We start from the raw sequence: 22,390 nt of genomic DNA on the forward strand, positions 1-22,390 counted from the left end.
AAAATATCAAGTGATTTTGCTTTTTATTTAAGCTATTTTTTCCTGCTGCAATATTAAACATGAAAGAAGGAAGATATTATTCCATGCCTCTCTCGGATTAAAATAAACTCTGAGCAATTGTGGTGCACCTTGAATACCATGAGCACTTCATCCCGTGTGCATTGGGATGGTTAGTGGCCGTTCTGAACAGGGTCAGCAGTACATTCTTCCTAATGAGATTTCCATATTGAAAAATGCAAGCGTCCTCAAGTATTGGAGCTGTTTTGAGCCATGAGGTGTGAAACTAGGATCTATAGCTAAGAGCATCATCTTCTCTGTGGGAACATTATCTTTCTCTTCCTGCTTATTAAGTTAATTTGATGAGTCTTAATTCTTTCTACCACCTTTGATAAGTTTCATACTCCTGCAGAGCCAAGCCTATTTCAGCACAGGCATCAATGTTATGGAATTTCCTTCCAAGAGTCATCATCCAATTTCAGTTATGCACAGGATTTTTATTTTTTTTGGACTGTCTAGTCTTTGGGCTACATTAAATATAGAATTAGAACAGCAGAAATTTTTTATTTATACCTTTCATGGGATTGTGACATATCATCTATAATGGTTTTTATTGTAATCTGTTCTGAGTGTCCTTGATGAATAGAAAGGTGTGGTATAAGTTCTTGACATTAATAGCGAGGAACATATATCCTCTGCAACACTTCTGTTTATGGGAAAGACCTGTTCCTAACCCATATGATAGGAATCTGAGTGCATTTTATAAAATCCCCTTTATTTGTAACCTACTTTATCCCTTTCTGATTAAGGTGGCAGTTAAGAGTCACTGAATAGTATCTAGCAAAACAATAAAACTAAAAAATTAAGCAATAAAAAGCAACAAGACTACACAAGGCAGCAGGGAAAGCACAACAGTCAAAACTAAACCATCAGAGCAAACTAAACCCCAAAGGCTGAATGGGAATAAGCAGGCCTTCAGCTGCTGTTGGTATGTTGGTGGTGAGGGGCACAGTCTGATCCCCATGTGCAGGGTATCACCAGAGAGAAGACCCTTGTGTGTCACTGCCAACCAAGCCTGTGTTAATGGTGAAGCACACATGAAGGTCCTACCAGCTGACCTTGGGGGAGGACTAGACAGCTTCATAGGGAATGGAGGTGATCTTCAGTCCTTGATTCTAAACCAGGGCTCTCTTAACTCTGTCTCGCAGGCCAGATCCGGTATTTGGAAAAACCCTCTCTGTGAGCGGTGCTTGGAGTTCCGTTGCTGCTTATCGTGCAAACCAATCTGTGCACAGGAATGCTCTGGGCAGTTGTGTGTGCCCAGACATCCTGTGGCACAGCCTGCTGGGATGCTGGGCAATAGATGCGTCTACCCAGAGCATCTCCGTATCCCTGTGCACAGATTGGCTTGCAGGATAAGTGGTGGTGGAATGGTAAGCACCACTCATGGGATGGAGCTTTTTGGGGACACAGTTTGGAGACCATTGCCCTAAACCATTTAGGGCTTTAAAAGTAACAACCAGCTCCTTGAATTGCATCCGAACATGTGTAGTGTAACTGGCACAAAGGTCAAGCCTGCAAATACTAGTCAAAACCTTTCCCTCTAAATCTCTTGTTTGTCCCATGTTTTTTAGAGCCTGCTTTTGTTTATCTTAGCTTGGTTTCTAGTGTAAGTTAAGCAGTTAATTTACAAATAAATACTGATTTGCCCTACTGGGAAGAACAGACACAGTAAGGACTTCTTGTACCCTTTCTATGGGTACTTTAGATTTAATAGACACCTGCAAGAAGGTTTTCTGTTTCAGTCAGTATACATTTTTTGCAATTGTCATAAAATATTTACTAGCAAGCTCTGTACATTTAAGAGTGGACTTGGACATCCATGGAGAGCTTGTAATGAAAGGGGGTAGACATCTTCATAACTAGGTTTACAAGGTCTGAATTCTTTGGGACAAGGAGCACTTCCTCGCAAAGGATCCTTGTATCTGTCTATGACTTGGCATGACTTGGGTGCTGTACAAAATTTTTTGATGCTGATATTCTCACAGCAGGAATGTTAAGGCCACGTGATAAAGTGTATGTCTGGTAGTGCTGGGAAGGTGATACTCTGGCAGTGTTTGAGCAGTTAGTTGCTTACCCAATTAGCTGCTGATTGGTTGGCTGTCAAATACTGTCTGTTTCAGCAAGCCAAGTAAATGTCCGGCCTATCTCTCTCTCTCGATTTAGACCATTGCCTGTCCACCTCCTCTCATCTGTCATAGCACCATCTGTTAGAGGAGGGGTCTGTCTCTGTCCTCATTGTGGCAGGGGTCACCATCTTGAAGTGCATATTGGTGCTAACCTCTTTAGCTTGTGCTTGCATTGCTACTTGGGTTGCTGTAATGCCAACTACTGGAGTCTTGAGGTCCAGCTTCAGTCATAGTGCGTAGTGAGAATGAATCTTGCAGATAGTTTGGAACTAGGGCTGTGTATTTTTGTACCGTGGGAGTTGGAGGAAATTCAGTGCAAAATGTAACCCAAATTCTGCAACAAATGCTGAATTATGCCTTATTTGTTTTCCATGACTCCATCGTTTGCTGTTTTACATAACTTTGCTTCTTCTAAGCGTCTGGGGTGAAGCCAGAACCCTGGCTCCCTTCACAGAAAAATCCTTTTGAGAACTTTTTGATGGTGCCAGAGTCTGTACCTTTGCCAATCATAAGGACTAGAAACATTTAAAAAATTGCAAAAGCAAGATTGCAAAAAAGCTAAACTCTGTGGCTGTTCTGTTTTTACAAACTGCAGCATCCTGCGATCTCGGTTGTACTGTCAGTAGCTTGCCTAATTCAGGGAAAGTCCACTAGCAGCCTGCACAGCAATATCAACCAGCCTCTGAGCCTTACCAAATTTTAATCAACATGTAATAAATGGTTTGCTCACTCTCTGCTGTAACCAAAACAAAATTTTGTGTTTTTTGGAAAAAGTGAGATTTGCACTTTGCCACTGCCTTTCGCTGAGCTTTGGGTGTCATGTTTCAGCCCTGCCTGATTACATGTAAGTAAGGGTTTCCACCATTATTTCTGCATAGCAGGTGACAATCTGCCCACTTGTGAGTGGGAGGAATTGGGATTCATGCAGCAGAAGATGCCTTCACTTCCTGAACTGCAGCCTCCTTCCCCACACAGTGCTGCTTCTCTCCCTCTCCCAACTCATCCTAACAAATGACATTTGGGTATAACACCCACATTAATCTAGTGTCTTGCTTTTGCTCAAATCTAGCAGCCACGTGAGACCTCAGTTTGGATTGGGATGATGGCAGTAAAGAGTATTTAACCCTTTACCTCTGTGTTTTCATGCTGAAAACTGCATCCCCAAAGTAACTGTTTTAACTCTTGAAGTGTGATTTGCTACAGTGACACTGATTAAATACCTTAGCGCTGTGCTGAAACCCTAGCAAACTACTCTGTGCAAGGAATGGGCAAGCCCTTAACTATGTATTGTGTAGTTAACATGATGTGTAATTTGCGTCTTGGTAATTCCTATTTTAGAGCTGGTGTGAGTTATGAGCCCAGTTTACATGTTGCTTCAACTGTGAGCTCACTAGATGGTCACAGACAAGCCACTGTCAGTCAGCCTCCTCTCTTCTTCCCTTTTTAAAGAGAAGATAATACAGTCTTATCAGGGTGGCTGTCAGGATTTTTTGAGAACATAAAGTTATATTCTGCTTTGAGAATGTAGAATTGATTTTGTTCTGTTTTGCCCTGCTATCTGCTTTAGAAGGAACCTGTAAGATTTTCAGTTGGAGACTAGACTGAATTAACTTGGACTTTGTAGTTTTAGCAATGGTGTTGAGGGTGGGTTTCAACTATCCTTTACTTCCTTTGTGTTAGTAGCCATGTGAACATCTCACCTTTTTAGAGACCAATTTCAAGTCTGCATGGAAACCTCTGATCTCCATTTTTATGTTCAAAGCTTCAGTCTGTTGGGGCTCCCGCAACCTGCCCCTCCTTTCTATGCATTGCTTATCTTCTGTCTGTTGAAGCACTCTGTAAGAGTTGAAAGCTTTCTTTTTGTTGGTCCTAACCATGGCATTGCCCTGCTTTGAACTAGTGCTTTCAACATGTGAAATGGAACTCTCCAAATGAGTATTTATAAAAATCTGACCAATGTCTGCCTGCAGTAAAAACGGATTGGCCCAGACCAGCAACAGGTGCATGCAGGGTTTGGTCAAATCTTATGCACATTTACTCAAAAGTAAGTCCCAGTACATCAACATAACAGAGCTCTCAAGAAAATATGTGTAGGGCTGCAACCTTGGTAATAGAGCCATTGTTAACAAACAGGAGAGCCTCCAGAGCATCCATCAGCACCAAAAACAAAAAACCTTCACACCAGTTGTCCAAGTTTCCTTATTTGCCATTGTGCCTTTGGCTTAATTTGTCATTGTCATTAATTCATCCAGGCTGGGTGGGGTGGCATCAAACAAACAGGTGTGAAGTTGTGGGAGAACAGGAAGCCCAAAGAACTTGAACATCCTGTTAGTGCATGACAAGGTAACATCTGACTATGTTAAGTTGGTGCGCTGTAATCTTGTCAACACCTTCTCTTCCTCCCATAAGCAGTCTGCATACTTGTAAGATGGAAGGCACTGGCTTTTTCAGAGACAAAGTTAATTTTGCAAAACATCTCATGAATAGTTTTCTATTTTCCCTAGTTGTCACTATCTAGTAGCCCAGATGTGGGGTCACCTCCTTTCTGTTACATAAGGCAGATTCTATTTAGAAGAAAGGGTCTGAACTTGGAAGAACCTCCACCTCTTTCCCTATAGCCAGTTTTATCTCCTCTGTAAAATAATTTCAGGTTCCAAATTTGGTTTGTTTTTGCTTGTCTGAGATCTCTTCTTGCCCATATAGTTCTTATGCACTAGAGGGGAGCTGATGTCCGTTTTACCGCTAAATCTCAGTTCTGCTGAAAACTTCCTTTAAACAAGAAAATTCTACCAACTTTCTGAAAGGCAAAAGTGAGGATGTCAAGCAAATCTTCCTGGGCAGGGGGTACTATAACTGAGTTTCCACTGCTGAGGAAACCCTAGAACTTAACTAGTCAGCTGCAGACAGTAAGGGCATTTGTGAAGGAGTTGACTTGGATGATCTTGCTGCATAGAAGAGGTGGGATGTATAGAGAGAAGGTGTTCTTGCAGATAAGCAGGACTTAATCCACATGGATCTTTAGAGGTCAAAACTAACTCTTTTAATTAAATTTGGGAATGTATTGGCAACCTTCAGTCTCGAAAGACTATGGTATCGCGCTCTGAATTTGGAAATGAGCAGGCAGGTAAAGGGGATCTTTTAGAACCAATGTTTTGTGTGGACTTAGCAGCTTCTGGCTGCTGTATTTTTGAGTAGCTGAAGTTTTCAGACTCTCTTCCAAGTTGACCTTAGTTGCACCTTGCAGTGAACTGAACTAAAGGTAGATGATACCCTTGGTCCTTAACGCAAGGGCAAATCATGTAAAGTTGGACAGATGCACTCTTGGTCACAGTTGTGCTCTGAGCACCCAGGAGAACCTGTTCCTCCAAATCTGTGAGCCTACTTATGTGTGTGGGAGGAGAGAGATCCCCGTCTACAGTAGGCCATTCATCTATTGCGACACTCGCGACTACTGTCATCACCTAGGTCATACTCCAGTTGAGTTTCAAATGTTTGTTCCTCATAGCCCATTACGAATTCCACGCCCACTGTTTTGCTGGGATTTGAGGAAAATATATTGAGCATTGTCAATATACTGATATTGTTGACCTTCAAATTATCCTCCCCCCTCATGTTGAAGTTAAGGCATAAAGAATTCTCCAGGGGAACTCCTAAGGGCAAGAGCAGGATCCCTCCAACATCATGAAACTACCTAATAGATTGGAATGAAGCCATAAGTCATTGTGCACCTCCATTCCCAGCCAAGAAGTGACTCCAATCATGGTATCGAAAACTGCTGTGAGACATCCAGGCAAATCTTCAGTCTCACACTCTCCCTGTCTATCTTCTTGGTGAATAATAATTCTTTTATACTACAACAATTGAGCAGTTGCCCTTTTATAACAAATGTAGAGGAAGTTGTGGGAAGGATGAGAAAGTTCCTTCATAATTCTTGGTACTGGCAGTGTGTAAGTATTCAGGTCATAACTAGTCATAATTACTCAGAATTTTCCTTTCAAAGTTGTGGCGAGGGAGGCTGTATTCTCCCATATGTTGGTTCTCTTGAAGCATGTTTGGCGTGTGGCTCTGGTGGAACAGGGAAGATGTATCTTCAGAGTTGTCATAGAAGTACCATGTGAATTTTGAGATCCAAGTCTTTCTTTCTTTCTTTCTTTGTTTAGAAATCGAGCAATAGCAGATTACCTTCGTTCTAATGGCTACGAAGAGGCATACTCTGTGTTTAAAAAGGAAGCAGAGCTTGATGTGGTGAGTACAAACAACTGGTTATGGGTGCCTGACTTTCTAAGCTTAGTCATCTATATATCTCCTGCTGCATAACAAAATTTGCCTTGGATGTCAGCATCCTGAGTAATTTGGGGTTGCCTACAGGCATTAAATGCTCCACAAGGATCTTGTTCAACTGTGTAAGGGGAGGGGGAAGCTGCTTAATGCTGCTTGTAACCTTGTGTAGGCCATTGGTGTCCCCCTTTGCAGCCTTCATTTGGGAACGTTAAAGCCAGCTGTTAAGGAAACACCAAGAGCCAAGTGTATGAAGGCCTTGGTAGTGGTCTGAGTTCTATATGGCATCGCATTCTTCATAAAAGCGGGTAATAAGTATCTGCTGGAATGAGGAGGATCTTTGCTCACCAGTTTTGTTCTTCAGTTACCGCTGAATCTACATATTCAGACTATTCCCAAACCCTTTAAGCCTTGAAAGGAGACTTTAATTTCCATTTTATTTCACTTTATGGACACTAACATGGCCCAATCCTATGGACATGCTGCTCTGCCAGAACTTGCATTCCAGCAGTACAGTGTGCTCTACAGAAGTCACACACGGCAATGTGTCATTCAATGCAGCTAGGCCAAAGATGCACATCAGTGGCTTTCTGAGGAACCCCAGTGCAAATAAGTCAGCATTGGCAGGGGGTGGGCAGAGACTGGGGTGGATAGGGGGTTTCAAGGCTTGGAAGGGAGTGGCATTGGTGGCAGCTGTGCGGTTGATATCCTATCCTCCTTCCCAGCTTTTGTCCACCTTTCTGGGGCCATTTAATCTTTCACCAGCAACATCTCTGACACACCCTCCTAACCGAGGAGTTAAGTCAGATAGAGGTTAAAAGAGAAGATGTTTCAGACCTCATTGATAAATTAAAGATCAATAAGTCACCGGGCCCTGATGGCATACACCCAAGGGTTATTAAGGAATTGAAGAATGAAGTTGCAGATCTCTTGACTAAGGTATGCAACTTGTCCCTCAAAACGGCCACGGTGCCAGAAGATTGGAGGATAGCAAATGTCACGCCTATTTTTAAAAAGGGAAAGAGGGGGGACCCGGGAAACTATAGGCCGGTCAGCCTAACATCCATACCGGGTAAGATGGTGGAATGCCTCATCAAAGATAGGATCTCAAAACACATAGACGAACAGGCCTTGCTGAGGGAGAGTCAGCATGGCTTCTGTAAGGGTAAGTCTTGCCTCACGAACCTTATAGAATTCTTTGAAAAGGTCAACAGGCATGTGGATGCGGGAGAACCCGTGGACATTATATATCTGGACTTTCAGAAGGCGTTTGACACGGTCCCTCACCAAAGGCTACTGAAAAAACTCCACAGTCAGGGAATTAGAGGACAGGTCCTCTCGTGGATTGAGAACTGGTTGGAGGCCAGGAAGCAGAGAGTGGGTGTCAATGGGCAATTTTCACAATGGAGAGAGGTGAAAAGCGGTGTGCCCCAAGGATCTGTCCTGGGACCGGTGCTTTTCAACCTCTTCATAAATGACCTGGAGACAGGGTTGAGCAGTGAAGTGGCTAAGTTTGCAGACGACACCAAACTTTTCCGAGTGGTAAAGACCAGAAGTGATTGTGAGGAGCTCCAGAAGGATCTCTCCAGACTGGCAGAATGGGCAGCAAAATGGCAGATGCGCTTCAATGTCAGTAAGTGTAAAGTCATGCACATTGGGGCAAAAAATCAAAACTTTAGATATAGGCTGATGGGTTCTGAGCTGTCTGTGACAGATCAGGAGAGAGATCTTGGGGTGGTGGTGGACAGGTCGATGAAAGTGTCGACCCAATGTGCGGTGGCAGTGAAGAAGGCCAATTCTATGCTTGGGATCATTAGGAAGGGTATTGAGAACAAAACGGCTAGTATTATAATGCCGTTGTACAAATCGATGGTAAGGCCACACCTGGAGTATTGTGTCCAGTTCTGGTCGCCGCATCTCAAAAAAGACATAGTGGAAATGGAAAAGGTGCAAAAGAGAGCGACTAAGATGATTACGGGGCTGGGGCACCTTCCTTATGAGGAAAGGCTACGTCGTTTGGGCCTCTTCAGCCTAGAAAAGAGACGCCTGAGGGGGGACATGATTGAGACATACAAAATTATGCAGGGGATGGACAGAGTGGATAGGGAGATGCTCTTTACACTCTCACATAATACCAGAACCAGGGGACATCCACTAAAATTGAGTGTTGGGCGGGTTAGGACAGACAAAAGAAAATATTTCTTTACTCAGCGCGTGGTCGGTCTGTGGAACTCCTTGCCACAGGATGTGGTGCTGGCGTCTAGCCTAGACACCTTTAAAAGGGGATTGGACGAGTTTCTGGAGGAAAAATCCATTATGGGGTACAAGCCATGATGTGTATGCGCAACCTCCTGATTTTAGGAATGGGTTAAGTCAGAATGCCAGATGTAGGGGAGAGCACCAGGATGAGGTCTCTTGTTATCTGGTGTGCTCCCTGGGGCATTTGGTGGGCCGCTGTGAGATACAGGAAGCTGGACTAGATGGGCCTATGGCCTGATCCAGTGGGGCTGTTCTTATGTTCTTATGTTCTTATGTTCTTAAGTTCAAGTAAGCCCATTCAGGCAGCAGCAGTTTACCCCGGGTAAGGAAACAAATGTTTCCTTTTGCAGAGGAGTTCTCTGGGACTGCCCACTCCCCTATAGGATTCAGCACGTGCTCCTGGGACATGGTCGCATTGGCAAGGGTGGTCTGATAGGATTGGGCTGCCACTTTGTAAAAAGAAAATGTCAGTCTTTCCTTAATCATCAGGTAAACAGTTTAGCTATTCTATCTAAGGACACTGTTGATCTTCTTTGATCAGAGCATGCCTTTTGAGTAGTTCTATTGACACATGACGTACAGAACTTGTTCTGAAGTGGACATGTCTTACATGTGCAGTTTAAACTAAAGTATGCAGCTCTTGGTTAAAAACCTAGGTTGGGGAGAGATTTAAAAATAGTATAAATTTCCTCAGCAGCAAATTCAGCCAAGTGATGCTCTGGCTAACCCAGCTGTTTTACTTTAGAGTAGATTGAGCATAATGTTAAATGGCTTCAGTGACTTGGATTAACAGTGTGCAAGAAACTGCTTTATCCTGCCAGACCACTAGTCCAACTGGCTCAGTATTGTCTGAGCTGACTGGCAGGGATCTGACAGGAGCCTTTTCTAGTCCTGCTTGGAGATGGCAGGGCTTGAGCTCGGGACTTATTGCATGGAAATTTGAGTACCCAGCCATTGAGCTATGACCCCTTCTCTTGTGTCTTTACTGACAGAGATTTTGTTTTGAGTGACTTGTGAAATGGAAAAAATTGAGGTTAGGAGTACTAGTTCTAACAGCCACTTTACCATCTACAGTTATCTATTTTCAGACTTTATTCTGAAGTGTGAAACCAGTCCATGCTAATACAATATTGAGGGTTCTTTTTCAGCTCTCTGTGATCATGCTGCCTGCCTTGACTTCTTGTTTACTGCTTCTGTGTCTGTATTCCTTGTAAAGCCTGCTGGGGGCCTTGGTAACTGTGTTGTCTGTTCCCAGTTTATCCTCCTCTCACCTGTACTGCTCTGTCTTCATTTCACCTTTTATCCTGCTGACCTTGTTTGGTTTGTAAGCCCTCTGCAGAACAGTGTCAGTTCTGTATTCCTGTGCAGCAACAAAGGAGGCTGTTTATGCTACCTAAATGTTACGTAGAGTAGTATTTTTTAATGAAAACATTATAGGAAATATCCACCAGGCTTTGCAAATCTTCTTACAACTGACCAAATTCTCTTTCAGTTTTAAATGCCTACTATGTGAGTTTGCTAGAGAAGTAACCATCTTGTGATCTGGGAATGCAGAGGTATTGCTGCTGATTGTACAAGTGACTCTGGCTGTGAACAATTTAAATATATGCTAATCTCCAAAAGTACCCTTCAGGCCTACCAATCAGACTGTGAAAGACTCAAATTTTGTCTTCCATACTAAAAGACCCACTTGGGGCTGTAATTTCATTTCCCCAAATCTCATTCAAATAAGGTCTGGTTGTAATCTCATTGTATGTGTAATTGAAAATCGAGGGCTTGATGAAAAGAGTGTTGTTATATTCATCTACACGTTTAAGGAAGACAAAAAATCTACTACTACTCTTTTCCCAGAAGATAAAAAGGAAGACCTGAACATCTTGTTCAGTGGCTATATGGGTGGTTGTTTTGATTTCTTATTGAGAGAATTGCTTTGGGAAGCAAAGGGAGTTTGAATTAGGTAGAACTCTTAATGAATTAAAAGACTTTAAAAAAAATTTTTTTTTTAAATCCAAGCATCAGTGGATTGGATGCTATCCAGGCAACAGCTTCAGGGGGTACATTTGGCTCCAGCACAAATTAGTTCCACAAATAACCCTAAATTCCCCCAGGTGCTAAGGGGTGGTAATGCTTGCATTGTGGCCTCTTACCCAAGAAGATAATCCAATTACCAGTTCTAGTGTTGTGCTGCTCCCGTCTAAAACCTTCAATATTATTGGTGTCTCTGAGGCTCCAGAATTTGAAATGTCAGTCATTAGCCACTCACGTGTGATCTACTCATTTTGCAGAGTGAGGTTGTACAATTGTGCACCATTAACTTTCAGACTGGGTGTCCTATTTTAGAATGGTTCCCCCTGTAATCCCCCCCCCACATGTAGTAAATAAGCTCATTGAAGGAAAGGTTTTGTGCAGTCTGCTCCCTGATTTGCTTCTTCACTGCATACAGGGATGGCTTGTGCTTTTGCATGGGGTTAATTCAAAGGACTCAAAATTATTGACCTCCCACACCTGCAGTGTGAAATGGAATAATTGAGAATGCTGCCATTGTACTGTGCATAATATATAGATTTGGTCCTTTTCTCTAGCCAGGCTGTGACTCCTTGTAGTGGCTTAGCTAATGAACGTGTAGCCCGGCGCGGAGCTCGAAAAGATGCTCTGGAAGTGATGTCACAACCAGAAGTAACATCACACCTGGGCTTTTTAAAAAGTGCAAATTGAGGGGAAACCTGCCTCCTCGCCCAGCAGTTCACCACCCACTTGCCACTTGATCTGCCACCTGGGATCAAAGAAGATTTTGTAGCCCCCCTCCACAACAAAATCAAATTTAATTAAATAAATAAAAAGTGTGCCCCTTATTGGTTAGACACTGTGCTACGGTGAAGGGGACTGTTATTCTCTCCCTGCTAAACATAAGAGAAGCACTGCTTTACCAGTTAGCAGGAGTAGCTGTCTTATGATACATGGAAATGAGAGCTGACTCATATTAACACCTTATTGGCTCCATGCTGTATCACAGGGGTGTCCAAAGTTTTTGGCAAGAGGGCCACACCATCTCTTTGACACTGTGTCGGGGGCTGGGGAAAAAAAGAATTAATTTATATTTCAGATTTGAATAAATTTACATAAATGAATGTATTAAGAGATGAAACATATGAATGAATAGCTCAAGGCCTATAAAAGGCCTTGCACAAAGCAAGGCTGGCCTTTCCTTTACTGCCGCTACTGTATCACAGATGTGAAACAGCAAACAGTGGAGGGAGCCCTTATCCCACAGCTCACGTGAGAGGTCAAACAGTCGTCCTCACACTGAGAACAGTTGCGTCAGACCAGTACAAGCTCCAGCAAGTCTCTGGAGGGCCAGAGGCTCATTGGAGACTGGGGGCTCCCTGAGGACCGCATTGGGAATCCTGGAGGGCTGCAAGTGGCCCCAGGGCCGGGGTTTGGGCAACCGTGCTGTATCATAATAATATCTCATTGGCTCGCAGAACAATCAGTCTCATAGGTCAGTTTTGAGTTGAAGAAATCCACTTTTTGTTCCTTAACGCAGTTGTGTTTTCATTTTCTGGTTAATTGGCCATAACTTTTGATAGAATACAGATATTCTAATGTGGTTTGTTTCATTGCATTCTGCATTAAATTACCTTTCCAATGATATATAACAAGATGGTATTATTCATACATACCAAGATTTTCATAATTTTGGCCGCTAGTGTCAAGCTCAGCTTGTTGCCCCCCTAAAGCTTGTTGCCCAGTGTGACTGCTACCCTCTGCACCCCCTTAGCTATGCCACTATCTCCTTGGTAATCTCTGGATTAAACAAAATAGTAAATGCCTAGACAGAGAAGAATACAAAAAGGGAAACTTGCTCTGAATGCTTCAGACAGAATAGAATTGGTTTGTTGTGGCGATTTTCAGTGCATATGTTGACAATTGTCAATATGCATAAATTATTTATCAGATTTAGTTTAAGAACATATGAAGCTGCCTTCTGACTCAATAGAAGGTTTATTGGTTTATCTAGACCAGTGTTTTTGCTGACTGGCAGCATCTGAACATGAGGTTTTGCACAGCCCTAGTTGGAGATGCCAGGGATTGAACTTAGGGGGCTTTCTGTTTGCAAAGCAGATGCTAAACTAATCAGTTATGTCCCTTTCCCCGTCGGAAATCATTGTCACAGGAAGTGATGATTGCTGCCAGCTCATATGCCTTTAAAATAGGTTTAGACATTTGTTGAGGATGAGGGGGTCTGTTGCTGACTATTAAACAGAATAGCTGAATAAGACTTATGAATAAGAATATTCAGCATAGCATTCCTCTGAACACCCTGAAGGGGGTAAGCATCGTGACCATATTCATTGCGTTCACACGTTCTTAAGATATTCTTCTTTGACCGCCAATGCACTTGTAAAAGCAGACTAAGAAAATATGATCTAAATAGCTTGTTGCTTTGGATTTTCATCTGAAAGGTTTTCCACTTGTTTTGTGTCTTATAATGTTATAAATGTCTTATAAATGTTAATGATTTAGCTGTGCAAGCCACCCATTGGAGTACTGTACCTCCAATTTCTAGAGGAGACTCCATTTTGATCAGAAAGCATGCGTAGAGGTTTCTTTGTTTGCAAGGACATCCTTGTATAGGGAGAGAACAGTTAAATGGTACTGATGGGTTAATGTGTCCATTGTCTTGATTTTCTTCAGAATGAAGAGTTAGATAAGAAGTATGCAGGGCTCTTGGAAAAAAAATGGACATCAGTTATAAGATTACAAAAGAAGGTAAGTAGGAACCTTAAGTGCCAAAACTGCTGTGGTGATTTTTTAAAAAAATTTGCACAAATACTGATACTTCAGACAATTGAGTGAGCTTGTTTTTAAAAAAAAAAGTGCCCTCCACAAATATCTCAAAGAATATGTAGACTACTGAAAAATAAAGCTGCTGTAGTGGTGGGTTCTGTAGTGCCATACATCCCTCAAGAGTTTTAACCTTGTCACAGAATAGTTTTTCCAAACTGCTCAGTCCCAGCAAGATGGCAGAAGATGTACTCCTGTTAGCCTTAGCTCATCCCTTTAATAGTCAAGTCATTCGTTCCAATGCATTAGCAAGAGTGTGTTGAGCAGATACATTCAGTAAAGGTTATTCTTCCTTGTAGGCCTGCTGTAAAGTAGGTGGTGATAAATACAGAGGCAAATCATCCCCTCTCAGTTTAAATGGGTGTATTCTCTGGCGTAGTAGAGGGTGTGCTTTGTGTGGTATGCCCTCTTATTTGGAGTAATAGTTCAGAGATGGTGGCATCTGAACATTCATTCTATGCATTCTCCTTAGATACTCTTTGGAGGTACTTGCATTACATCAGGGGTGTCAAACTTGTTTCATACAGAGGGCTGAAGTTAGCATTCAGGGTGCCTATTGAGGGCTGGAAGCGATGTCTTTAAGCAGAAAGTGCCATCATTAAGCAGCATCAGCACCTTGCTCTCATATATATGAGAAGTATATAACTGAGAAGTATATATGAGAAGTATATACGAGAAGTATATAACTCGTAGAAGTTCATTAACTGCAAATGACAGAAGAGAAAATACGCAGATCTTGATCATATTTCAAAATACGGGAAAGTCCAATTTTCATGTGGGCCGCTGTTTCAGTGGTAACACCTCAGCACTGCTCAGCAGCTTGAGAGCCTGAGGGCTGGATAAAAAGCTTCCGGGGGCCAAATCTGGCCCCCGGGCCTTATGTTTGACACCTCTGCATTACATGGTCCCAGGGTTTGGAGGAACCCTTATGCAGGGCTTGGACTACATGGTAATGTCTAAAATAAACCTTATGGTAAAGGAAGGATGGCAGCAGACAGCTTTTCTTGAAACTGGCAGGCTTTTATTGACCTTTGAAAGACTTCTGATTTATCCAAAACATTTTGGTGAAATTAAGAGGGCTGAATTGATTTCCAAACAACTAAGCAAATTGTTGGCTGCAGATTTCATGTTTCATATGATTTCTTTGAGAAGTTCAAGTTGTCCTTGTCCTTGTCTTTTTTTTTTTTTTTTTGTCCTCTCCCTTCCCTGAAACACTCAGGTTATGGAATTAGAATCCAAACTAAATGAAGCTAAGGAAGAATTCACATCAGGTGGGCCACTTGGCCAGAAACGAGACCCTAAGGAATGGATCCCTCGCCCTCCTGAGAAGTATGCATTGAGTGGACACAGGAGTCCTGTTACGAGAGTAATTTTTCATCCAGTTTTCAGTGTTATGGTCTCTGCTTCAGAGGATGCCACAATAAAGGTAAGACTCTCCTGTAACCAGTGCCGGGACTCCTCCTTGCTGTATCTCTCTTGCTGCTCTCAGCGTTCCAGTGAGGTGCATCACTGGAGTTCTGTAGGCTGCTAGTATGACGGATGAGAGCTGTTCAGCTCAAGCCCAGTGTTTATTTCTACAGATTTTAAAATCTGAACTTGTGGGCTTCCATTGCGGGTTCTCATCAGTTTGTGTTTCCTGACCATTGCACAGTGAAATGGGGTGCTGTTTAGACTCTTAAAGAGAAGCAGTCTGATTTTTGTAGGCTTTAAGTGCTTTGTCTTGTGCTACTTCAGGCTTATGTGCTAGAGCAGGGGTCTCTAAACTTTTTGGCCAAAGGGCCGCATCAAATATCTGGCACTGTGTTGAGGGACGGAAAAAAGAATTAAATATAAAATTTAAATAAATACATTAGAGCTGGAACTTAGATGAATGAATAAATGAATGGGCTCAAATGTCCAGGACTTCTCCAACCATGAACACAGGCCAAGAAATAAAACATGCACTTGAATGGACCCCCATTCACCCACCCCACAAGCACAATTCTGTTTGTGTTTGGTTAACTGGACCAGAGGCTCTCAGGGAATCAGAGACTGATCGTGGGCTGCATCTGGCCCCCAGGCCGGGGTTTGGAGACCCCTGTGCTAGAGTGGTGTGTTAGCTTTCCTTTTTTTGGGATTGATAGTACACAATCTTTGGGGGGAAAAAAAGCCACAAACCCTCTTGTGTCTGTTGGATCACAAGAATCCTTGTGATCCTTGTAAGAATAACTGTTGGTCCTGAGTGGGTCAATCACTTTTTGTGATAAGGAAAATCCCACCTCTGCTGGCTCTTCCTACTGACGAGCTGGAGAATAGGCTCAAAATCCAGCACTGGCAAAGTCCTTTGGCAACTGTGTGGTTTCCAACTGGATTGCGGTGCCTAGGAATGTAGCAAGTATATACAACTCTGCTGGGCCAGGTGATTGAGTCTCACAATCTAAAGCATCTTTTTCCAACCCTGTCTGCTGCTCCTCCCCTAAAAAAACCTGGGCCTTCTGGTGGGGGGGGGGGGGGGAAAGCTGCAATTCTGGTGATAGCAGGAATTGTTTTTCTGTGCCTGCAAAAACCAAATGTGTTAAAATAGCCTTTTTACTGGTTGGTGAAGTGACTGTTCCCTTCTGGCTTGAGTGCAGTGTCAGATAGTAAACACTGATTTATTTTGGGGATGGGGGGAGAGTATCTGTGCTCTTTTCCTCAAGGTAATTTGTCAAAGTAATTAAGCCCTCTTAAAATCCTCTCTGTGCCCCTTTTCCAGCAAGACTGTCTTTTCTGTTGGTTTCATTTTGAGCTGGGAGCTGGGCCGCTGCTGTACAAGTAAAGGAATATATTGAAGAATCTAGGTTGATATTCATCATTCTCCCCACCCCTTCTACTTCTTAGGTATGGGATTATGAGGCAGGTGATTTTGAACGAACCCTGAAGGGCCATACAGACTCTGTGCAAGATATTTCCTTTGACCACACCGGCAAGCTATTGGCTTCCTGCTCTGCAGATATGACCATTAAGCTATGGGATTTCCAGGGCTTCGAGTGCATCAGAACCATGCATGGTAAGGCACTGAAGAAATTCAGATACAGTTCTGAGATGAAAAAATAGCTATCCCAACACATTCCTTCGGATCGCAGAAAGGGGGTGGGATGCATTGCCAGAACGTGGACCTAATTCTTTCACATGGTGAGTTCGTCCTGTGTCTCGACGGTACTACTTTCAACAGCAGTTGCAGGGCTGTTCTCGTGATTGTATGCTTCTCCCTACGGAAGAGTCCCTTGCACTCAGAAAATGTTGTAGGTTGCATTGAAATCTGCCTTCTGCTTTTGAGATTGTTGGTCCATCTAACTCTTGTGTTGTCAGGCAGCAGCTTTCCAGGATGCCAAACAAGGGTCTTCCCACAGCCCTGCCTGGAGAGACTGCCAGGGAATGAACTTGGCACCTTCTTGACACCTTCTCCATGTAAAATGTGTACTTGAATTTGTCACGATATTTGTATACCACTTTTCAATCATACTGGATTTCCAAAGCTATTGACAGTGACAAGGTCACATTGCTAACTGGATCTTTTTCAGCTCCCCATGTGCCCTATTGCTTGAGCAATGGTGCCACCCTTTAAACAGTGAGGCCCCTGCTTGCCTGGAAATTGAACTTAGGATCTGTAGAGTCAAGGGCAAAACTCGCACATTAGACCAATTGGCTTTAACTATGTCTGGGAGAAGTGTTCTAGCCAAGCCTTTTCCTGACACGCTAGCTTTCTGTGCTCAAAATGTGTGTGTGTGTGTGTTTTTGTGCTGGAGTATAACATGTTAGCTTCTCCCCCTCCCCCAGTTATTTGCAGTGGTAAAGCCCAACCACAAGTTGCCCAAGACGCTTGTTGTTTGGGAGAACAAGACCAAGGTGCATGTTTAACTATTTAAGCACCTTGAATGCCATTGCAGGCTTCGATCTGTGTTTTCCAGTTGGAATTCATCTCTGGTTTCTTTGCTTGAAAAAGTGTCTTTATGTCCCATAATGCAAGTGCAATGAAGTGAGAGCCATAAGGCTTTAATACTTGCCATTTCCGTCCATTGCTGGGAAATGAGACGGCGCAGGCAATCTCATGTTACTGTATAGTACCGTTATAACTGAGTACTCATGGGAAGCATCACATTTTGGTTCATTTTGTTGCCAGCAATATAAGCATCCTGGACATTTCCCAAGGAGGACATCATTTCTTGCTGCACAGTTCCTTTGAGGCAAAAGCTTGCTTCTTTTATTCCAGACTAATAGTTTCTCACAATGACAGCCGTGGGCTGTTCACAACAACTGGAAGGACTTGAGATTTTAATGTGAAGAGAGCGTATGATTGCGAGGAGTGTCAGTGTGAGGGGAGAGGGACTTTGCGAATATGAAATCTGTTCTCTCCCTTTGCATTTGGTGTGCAACCCCCCTTCCCCCCACATTCATCCATCTGGAGGTAGAAGCAGCTGCCTGCTTTCTCTCCCCAGCCAGCAGAAAACAGTTCTACAGGCATTACTGTTGCTAACCCTGCTAGTCAAGGCCTGAGGTTGCAGAAATTCTATTTGCAGTAGTGGTGCAGCATCCTTTGCTGGTATAGGAAAGAATGCTTAATTGTTGTTTAGAAGGAGGAGGCATGTGTGGCAAGGGGATTCTTTATTGCCAGCATTCTTTATTTTATTCAAAGCCCTGAATAAAATACCCCAGTTCAAAGGGACTCCTGAAGCAGTTTTCAGAAGGGATACATGCCCCTGATGAGGCAGGGCATGAATCTCTGCTCATGAGCTTCTGAGACCTTGTAGGAAATGACTTACAGCTCACTGAGCTTTGGGAGGAGAGTTAGGGTGATGTGTGGAGCTTCAGAAGTAATACGAGCATGTGATGCTGCTTCTGCCTGTTCTGAAGCCCAGTGAAAATTAGATTTCCTGGTCCCACTCTCTGCAGAGTTCTCTGGCACAGCAGAAGAGCTCTACTGAATTGTGCATAGCTCCATGTAGTCTAGCATTCTGTTTTCCCAGTAGCCAGCTAGATGTGCCTGCGAAGCCCACAGGCAGGACATCGAAGCATGCTCTTCTCCTGCTGTTTCATTCCAACTGTTACTCAGAGGTCTGGAGAATAGCATGTACCGCTGTGGATAGTAGCCATTAACTGGTAGCCGTTGGCACAATGTATGTGCCTGTGCCTCACTTCATAGTGGAGCTTTGGGGCAGCAGATGTTCCAGAGGAGGCTCATGCAGCTGTCATCTGCTTCAAAGCCCAGTACGGTGGGAGGTGGCACCAGAACACCCTTTGGATCACCTGGCATATGTAGAAGACCTGGGGAGGGTTAGTGACTAGCACAAATAATGTCTAAGTAAAACTGAGAACCCAGATGGGGGTGGTGTCAGCTGATACTTGTGTGCAGATGCTGATTAAGGTTTTGGCCTACCCTTTCTCTCGCTTGTTCGTTCATTCAGGTGGTTAGTAAGGATGGACACATTAGCTCCAGCAAGGAGCTACTATGGCAATTTGTGTTCTTTTTTTAGGCTGTGTTCCTTGGGTGATTCTTCAGTAGGTCTGACCAGAAGTTCCTTCCTCTAATATGTCAGCCCCAACTTGGACATGGGGGATGAGAGAGTTCAGCTGGTCTGAGCTTTTCCTGTCCAGCATTTCCACAGTTTGGAACTGGAAGCATAGTACTGGACTTGATGGACCTCTGGCCTGAGCCTGCAGTAATGTTCATGGTGTCACCTTCTCCCTCTTCGTTGCCTCAGCTGCCCTTGCTTGTGACAGGACTGCACAGCTAATTCACCAGCCTCTCCTCACCTTGAAGGGTCAGGAGATGCTGCTGTCTTTTGGTGCTTAGGATTCTCACTCGGGAGTCTGTAAGGATGCATTTTGGGGGGTTGGTTCCTCTTAAGTTGCTCCAAACCTCCAGAGACATGTTGGGCGTCTTTCAAAAGGGCTTCTGGCTTGTGCACTGAGGAATTACCTAAGAGGACTGTGCACTTTGTAAATGGCCGTTTGCATGAATGGAGTACAGACTCCTACACACATTGTAATGTAATACAGTCATGGTACAACTTAATGAGAGCTTGTGTTTCTTCCCCCTCCCCACCCCCTTTGATTTTCCTCTTTCTTTCTAGGTCACGATCATAATGTTTCTTCAGTAGCCATCATGCCCAATGGGGATCATATAGTATCTGCTTCGAGGGATAAAACCATCAAAATGTGGGAAGTTCAGACAGGGTAAGATGGTTTCACAGACCCTACTCATGAGCACAAGTCTAGTCAGTTGCTATAAAGAATTTTCCTAAATACTGTTTCTTTGTATTAACAAATTTATACTCTTCCCTCTGAAAGGTAGCTCAGGGTACTTTACATAAGGATTAAAAACATACATTCAAGTAAATATTGCCCAAGTAAAATCCAAAGCAAATTCAGGAAACTTAAAAAATAAAGCAGTGCCTAAGACTAAGTTGAGGTTTTTTGAAAAAGCTGGGTCTTTAATAGATACTGGAAAATAGGCAGATAGGGTGGAATATGATTATCCATTAATTGGAGGTTGGACTTCATGGAAGGTCACCACAAAGAAGTATCTTATGTTGCTACCAGATGAGCCTTGCTAAAGAGCGGATTTGCAAGTGCCCTCTCAAGAAGATGATGAGGACTTGGTACTTCCAGACAAGGGGAGGCAATCCTTTAGGGATCCTCTTTCCTAGCTATATAGGACTTGCCACAAATGAGGTGGAACTGTGGGTCTTTCAGATCTTGTATTCCCAGTCCAAACAAACCGTGGTCCCCTCCATGGAAACATCCTGCTCCTCCAAACTGTATGTTGTAACAGTGGTGTATCTGCTCAAGGGGGGGGCAGTGCAGTAAGTACTGCAGTTACCACAAAGCGCTGTGTAAGTGGCCCCTCCCACTTGCGGTCGAAGCCATTCTGGGCATCAGTGGCTTTGTTGCCAGAATGTTGCCATTGCTGCCTAGACAGCAAGTGGAAGGAGCTGTTTGCAGGGTGCATTGTGGCACCTGTAGTACTCCCACCCCGTAGCTATGCCATGCTGTTGTACCATAGAACCAGAAGCTATGGTTCTATGCAGGGGAAGTGTTGAAGGAACATGCCACTAGGCTGTTAAGGCCACTTGTTCAATTCCTTGATTGGTAGGATTCTCCCAACCTTGCTTCCTAATGCATTTTGTTACCTTTTTGTAAAGTGAGTCTCTTCTGAACTCTAGGAAATGATCCTATTTTTTTGTAGCCCTGAACGCTTTTCTCATTCTGTTCTATGGCTTGATTTTATTTTTAGTTGCTGTTTCCTTCCTATCCTCCTGTTCACTCATTCAAACTTCCTGCAGTTTTCTTGGCCCTCTTCAGATCTCTCAGTTACTAAAATACACAAACTTTCTAAATTGCTGCAATCCCCATTGTTGCCCCTAAACCATCTTGCTTGCACTTGCAGTCAACCCAGGTTTCTTTTTTTCTTTCAGTTACTGTGTGAAGACCTTCACGGGGCATAGAGAATGGGTCCGTATGGTACGGCCTAACCAGGATGGCACGCTGATTGCCAGTTGTTCTAATGACCAGACAGTGCGTGTTTGGGTGGTAGCAACAAAGGAATGCAAAGCGGAACTCAGAGAACATGAGCACGTGGTAGAGTGCATTTCTTGGGCTCCCGAAAGCTCCTACTCCACCATATCGGAAGCTACGGGATCGGAGGTAGGGGCCCCCATTCCCCTCCTTCCAACCGCTTGTAATGTGCCTTGTGCCCTCCTTTGGGGGAAGGGACTTGCATAGGCCTGTTAATATGTCTAAAACTGCTGCCACCTGCTGACTTTACCCACAGTAGCTGTTCCTTCTGCCATGTTCATTCCCTTTTAATTTGGATAACTATGTTCTGCTGAACTTGGCACTGTTCTAACTGTGTCAAACCACAAGTTCTTAAGTCCTTTCCATTTTACTTCCCTGAAAGGGGGATGACTTTTTTGAGATGTTTAACTGCTGTTGGCAGTCTACCTCTGAATTCTGCTACCAGAGCAGCCAACACTGTGGCTTGTTTCCTATTTGTGGGTGTTCAGAGGCAGCTAGTGCACTCTTTGACCAGACTCAGCAGGGCCTTGTATGTTAATTTTTGAATTTCATGGTTAAAAATTTAAATTTCTTGTTTTGTAAGCTGTCCTGAAAATACATGAAGTTAGGATGGGTTACATTTATCTACTGAATTTGTGTCCTGTCTTACCTTGTTAAAGCAAGCCCACAGTGGCTTGCAAATGGCATAGCACATTTACAAGGACTGCAGAATAAATGGACGTTCATGGTTCCAGGGCTGTGACGTCTTTCCACTGGGCTTCATGGTTCTGTCTGTCCCATTATTATGATTGGTCTTTTCTCATTGCCCTCCCATAGGACCCTGTTGCTTTGCACTGGTTCACCACATGTTCTTAAATAAAAAGTGGGCATCAATGTGTGTGTTTAAAAAAACCTATACAGGTGCAGCCTATTTATCCACGGATTTTTTTGTTTGCTGATTTGTCTCAATGCGAATGGTGTGGGGGAAACTGACAGTCACACACACCTTTGCCTGCTTTGTCCTGCGCTGGCATCTCCATTGCCAGGCAGCCCAAAACACTGCAAAAAGGCTTCGCCTGGCACAGGCAGGGAAATAGCCCTGGAGCCCTGGAAGTGGTTCCCCTTGGGAAGGAACAGCCAGACTCCTGGAGCCCCTGAGCCAGCCAAGGCTGAAGAGGGGAGGGGGGGGGTCAGAAAACCTCTGTAGCCAGTGCACAAAGGTGGGGCAGGTGCGGTAGCAATAGAGGGGATTGCTTTAAAAAACCCAGGGACTGTTTGCCGAATTTCTCCCCTCCCCCCATTGTACA

The 22,390-nt window shown here is 43.6% G+C and overlaps 1 protein-coding gene across 1 annotated transcript in view; it reads left to right on the top strand.

Moving 5' to 3' along the window:
* The window catches only part of PAFAH1B1 (platelet activating factor acetylhydrolase 1b regulatory subunit 1), a 65,355-nt gene that overhangs the window by 34,492 nt on the left and 8,473 nt on the right, over nt 1-22,390 (top strand). The window contains exons 3-8 of the mRNA XM_066635901.1: nt 6,347-6,431; nt 13,419-13,493; nt 14,788-14,994; nt 16,428-16,596; nt 19,661-19,763; nt 21,005-21,233. Of these exons, the coding sequence (XP_066491998.1) occupies nt 6,347-6,431; nt 13,419-13,493; nt 14,788-14,994; nt 16,428-16,596; nt 19,661-19,763; nt 21,005-21,233 (868 nt within the window). The remainder of the gene's footprint in view (nt 1-6,346; nt 6,432-13,418; nt 13,494-14,787; nt 14,995-16,427; nt 16,597-19,660; nt 19,764-21,004; nt 21,234-22,390) is intronic.

Source organism: Tiliqua scincoides, chromosome 8, assembly GCF_035046505.1.
Source record: "Tiliqua scincoides isolate rTilSci1 chromosome 8, rTilSci1.hap2, whole genome shotgun sequence".
Classification (NCBI taxonomy): domain Eukaryota; kingdom Metazoa; phylum Chordata; class Lepidosauria; order Squamata; family Scincidae; genus Tiliqua; species Tiliqua scincoides.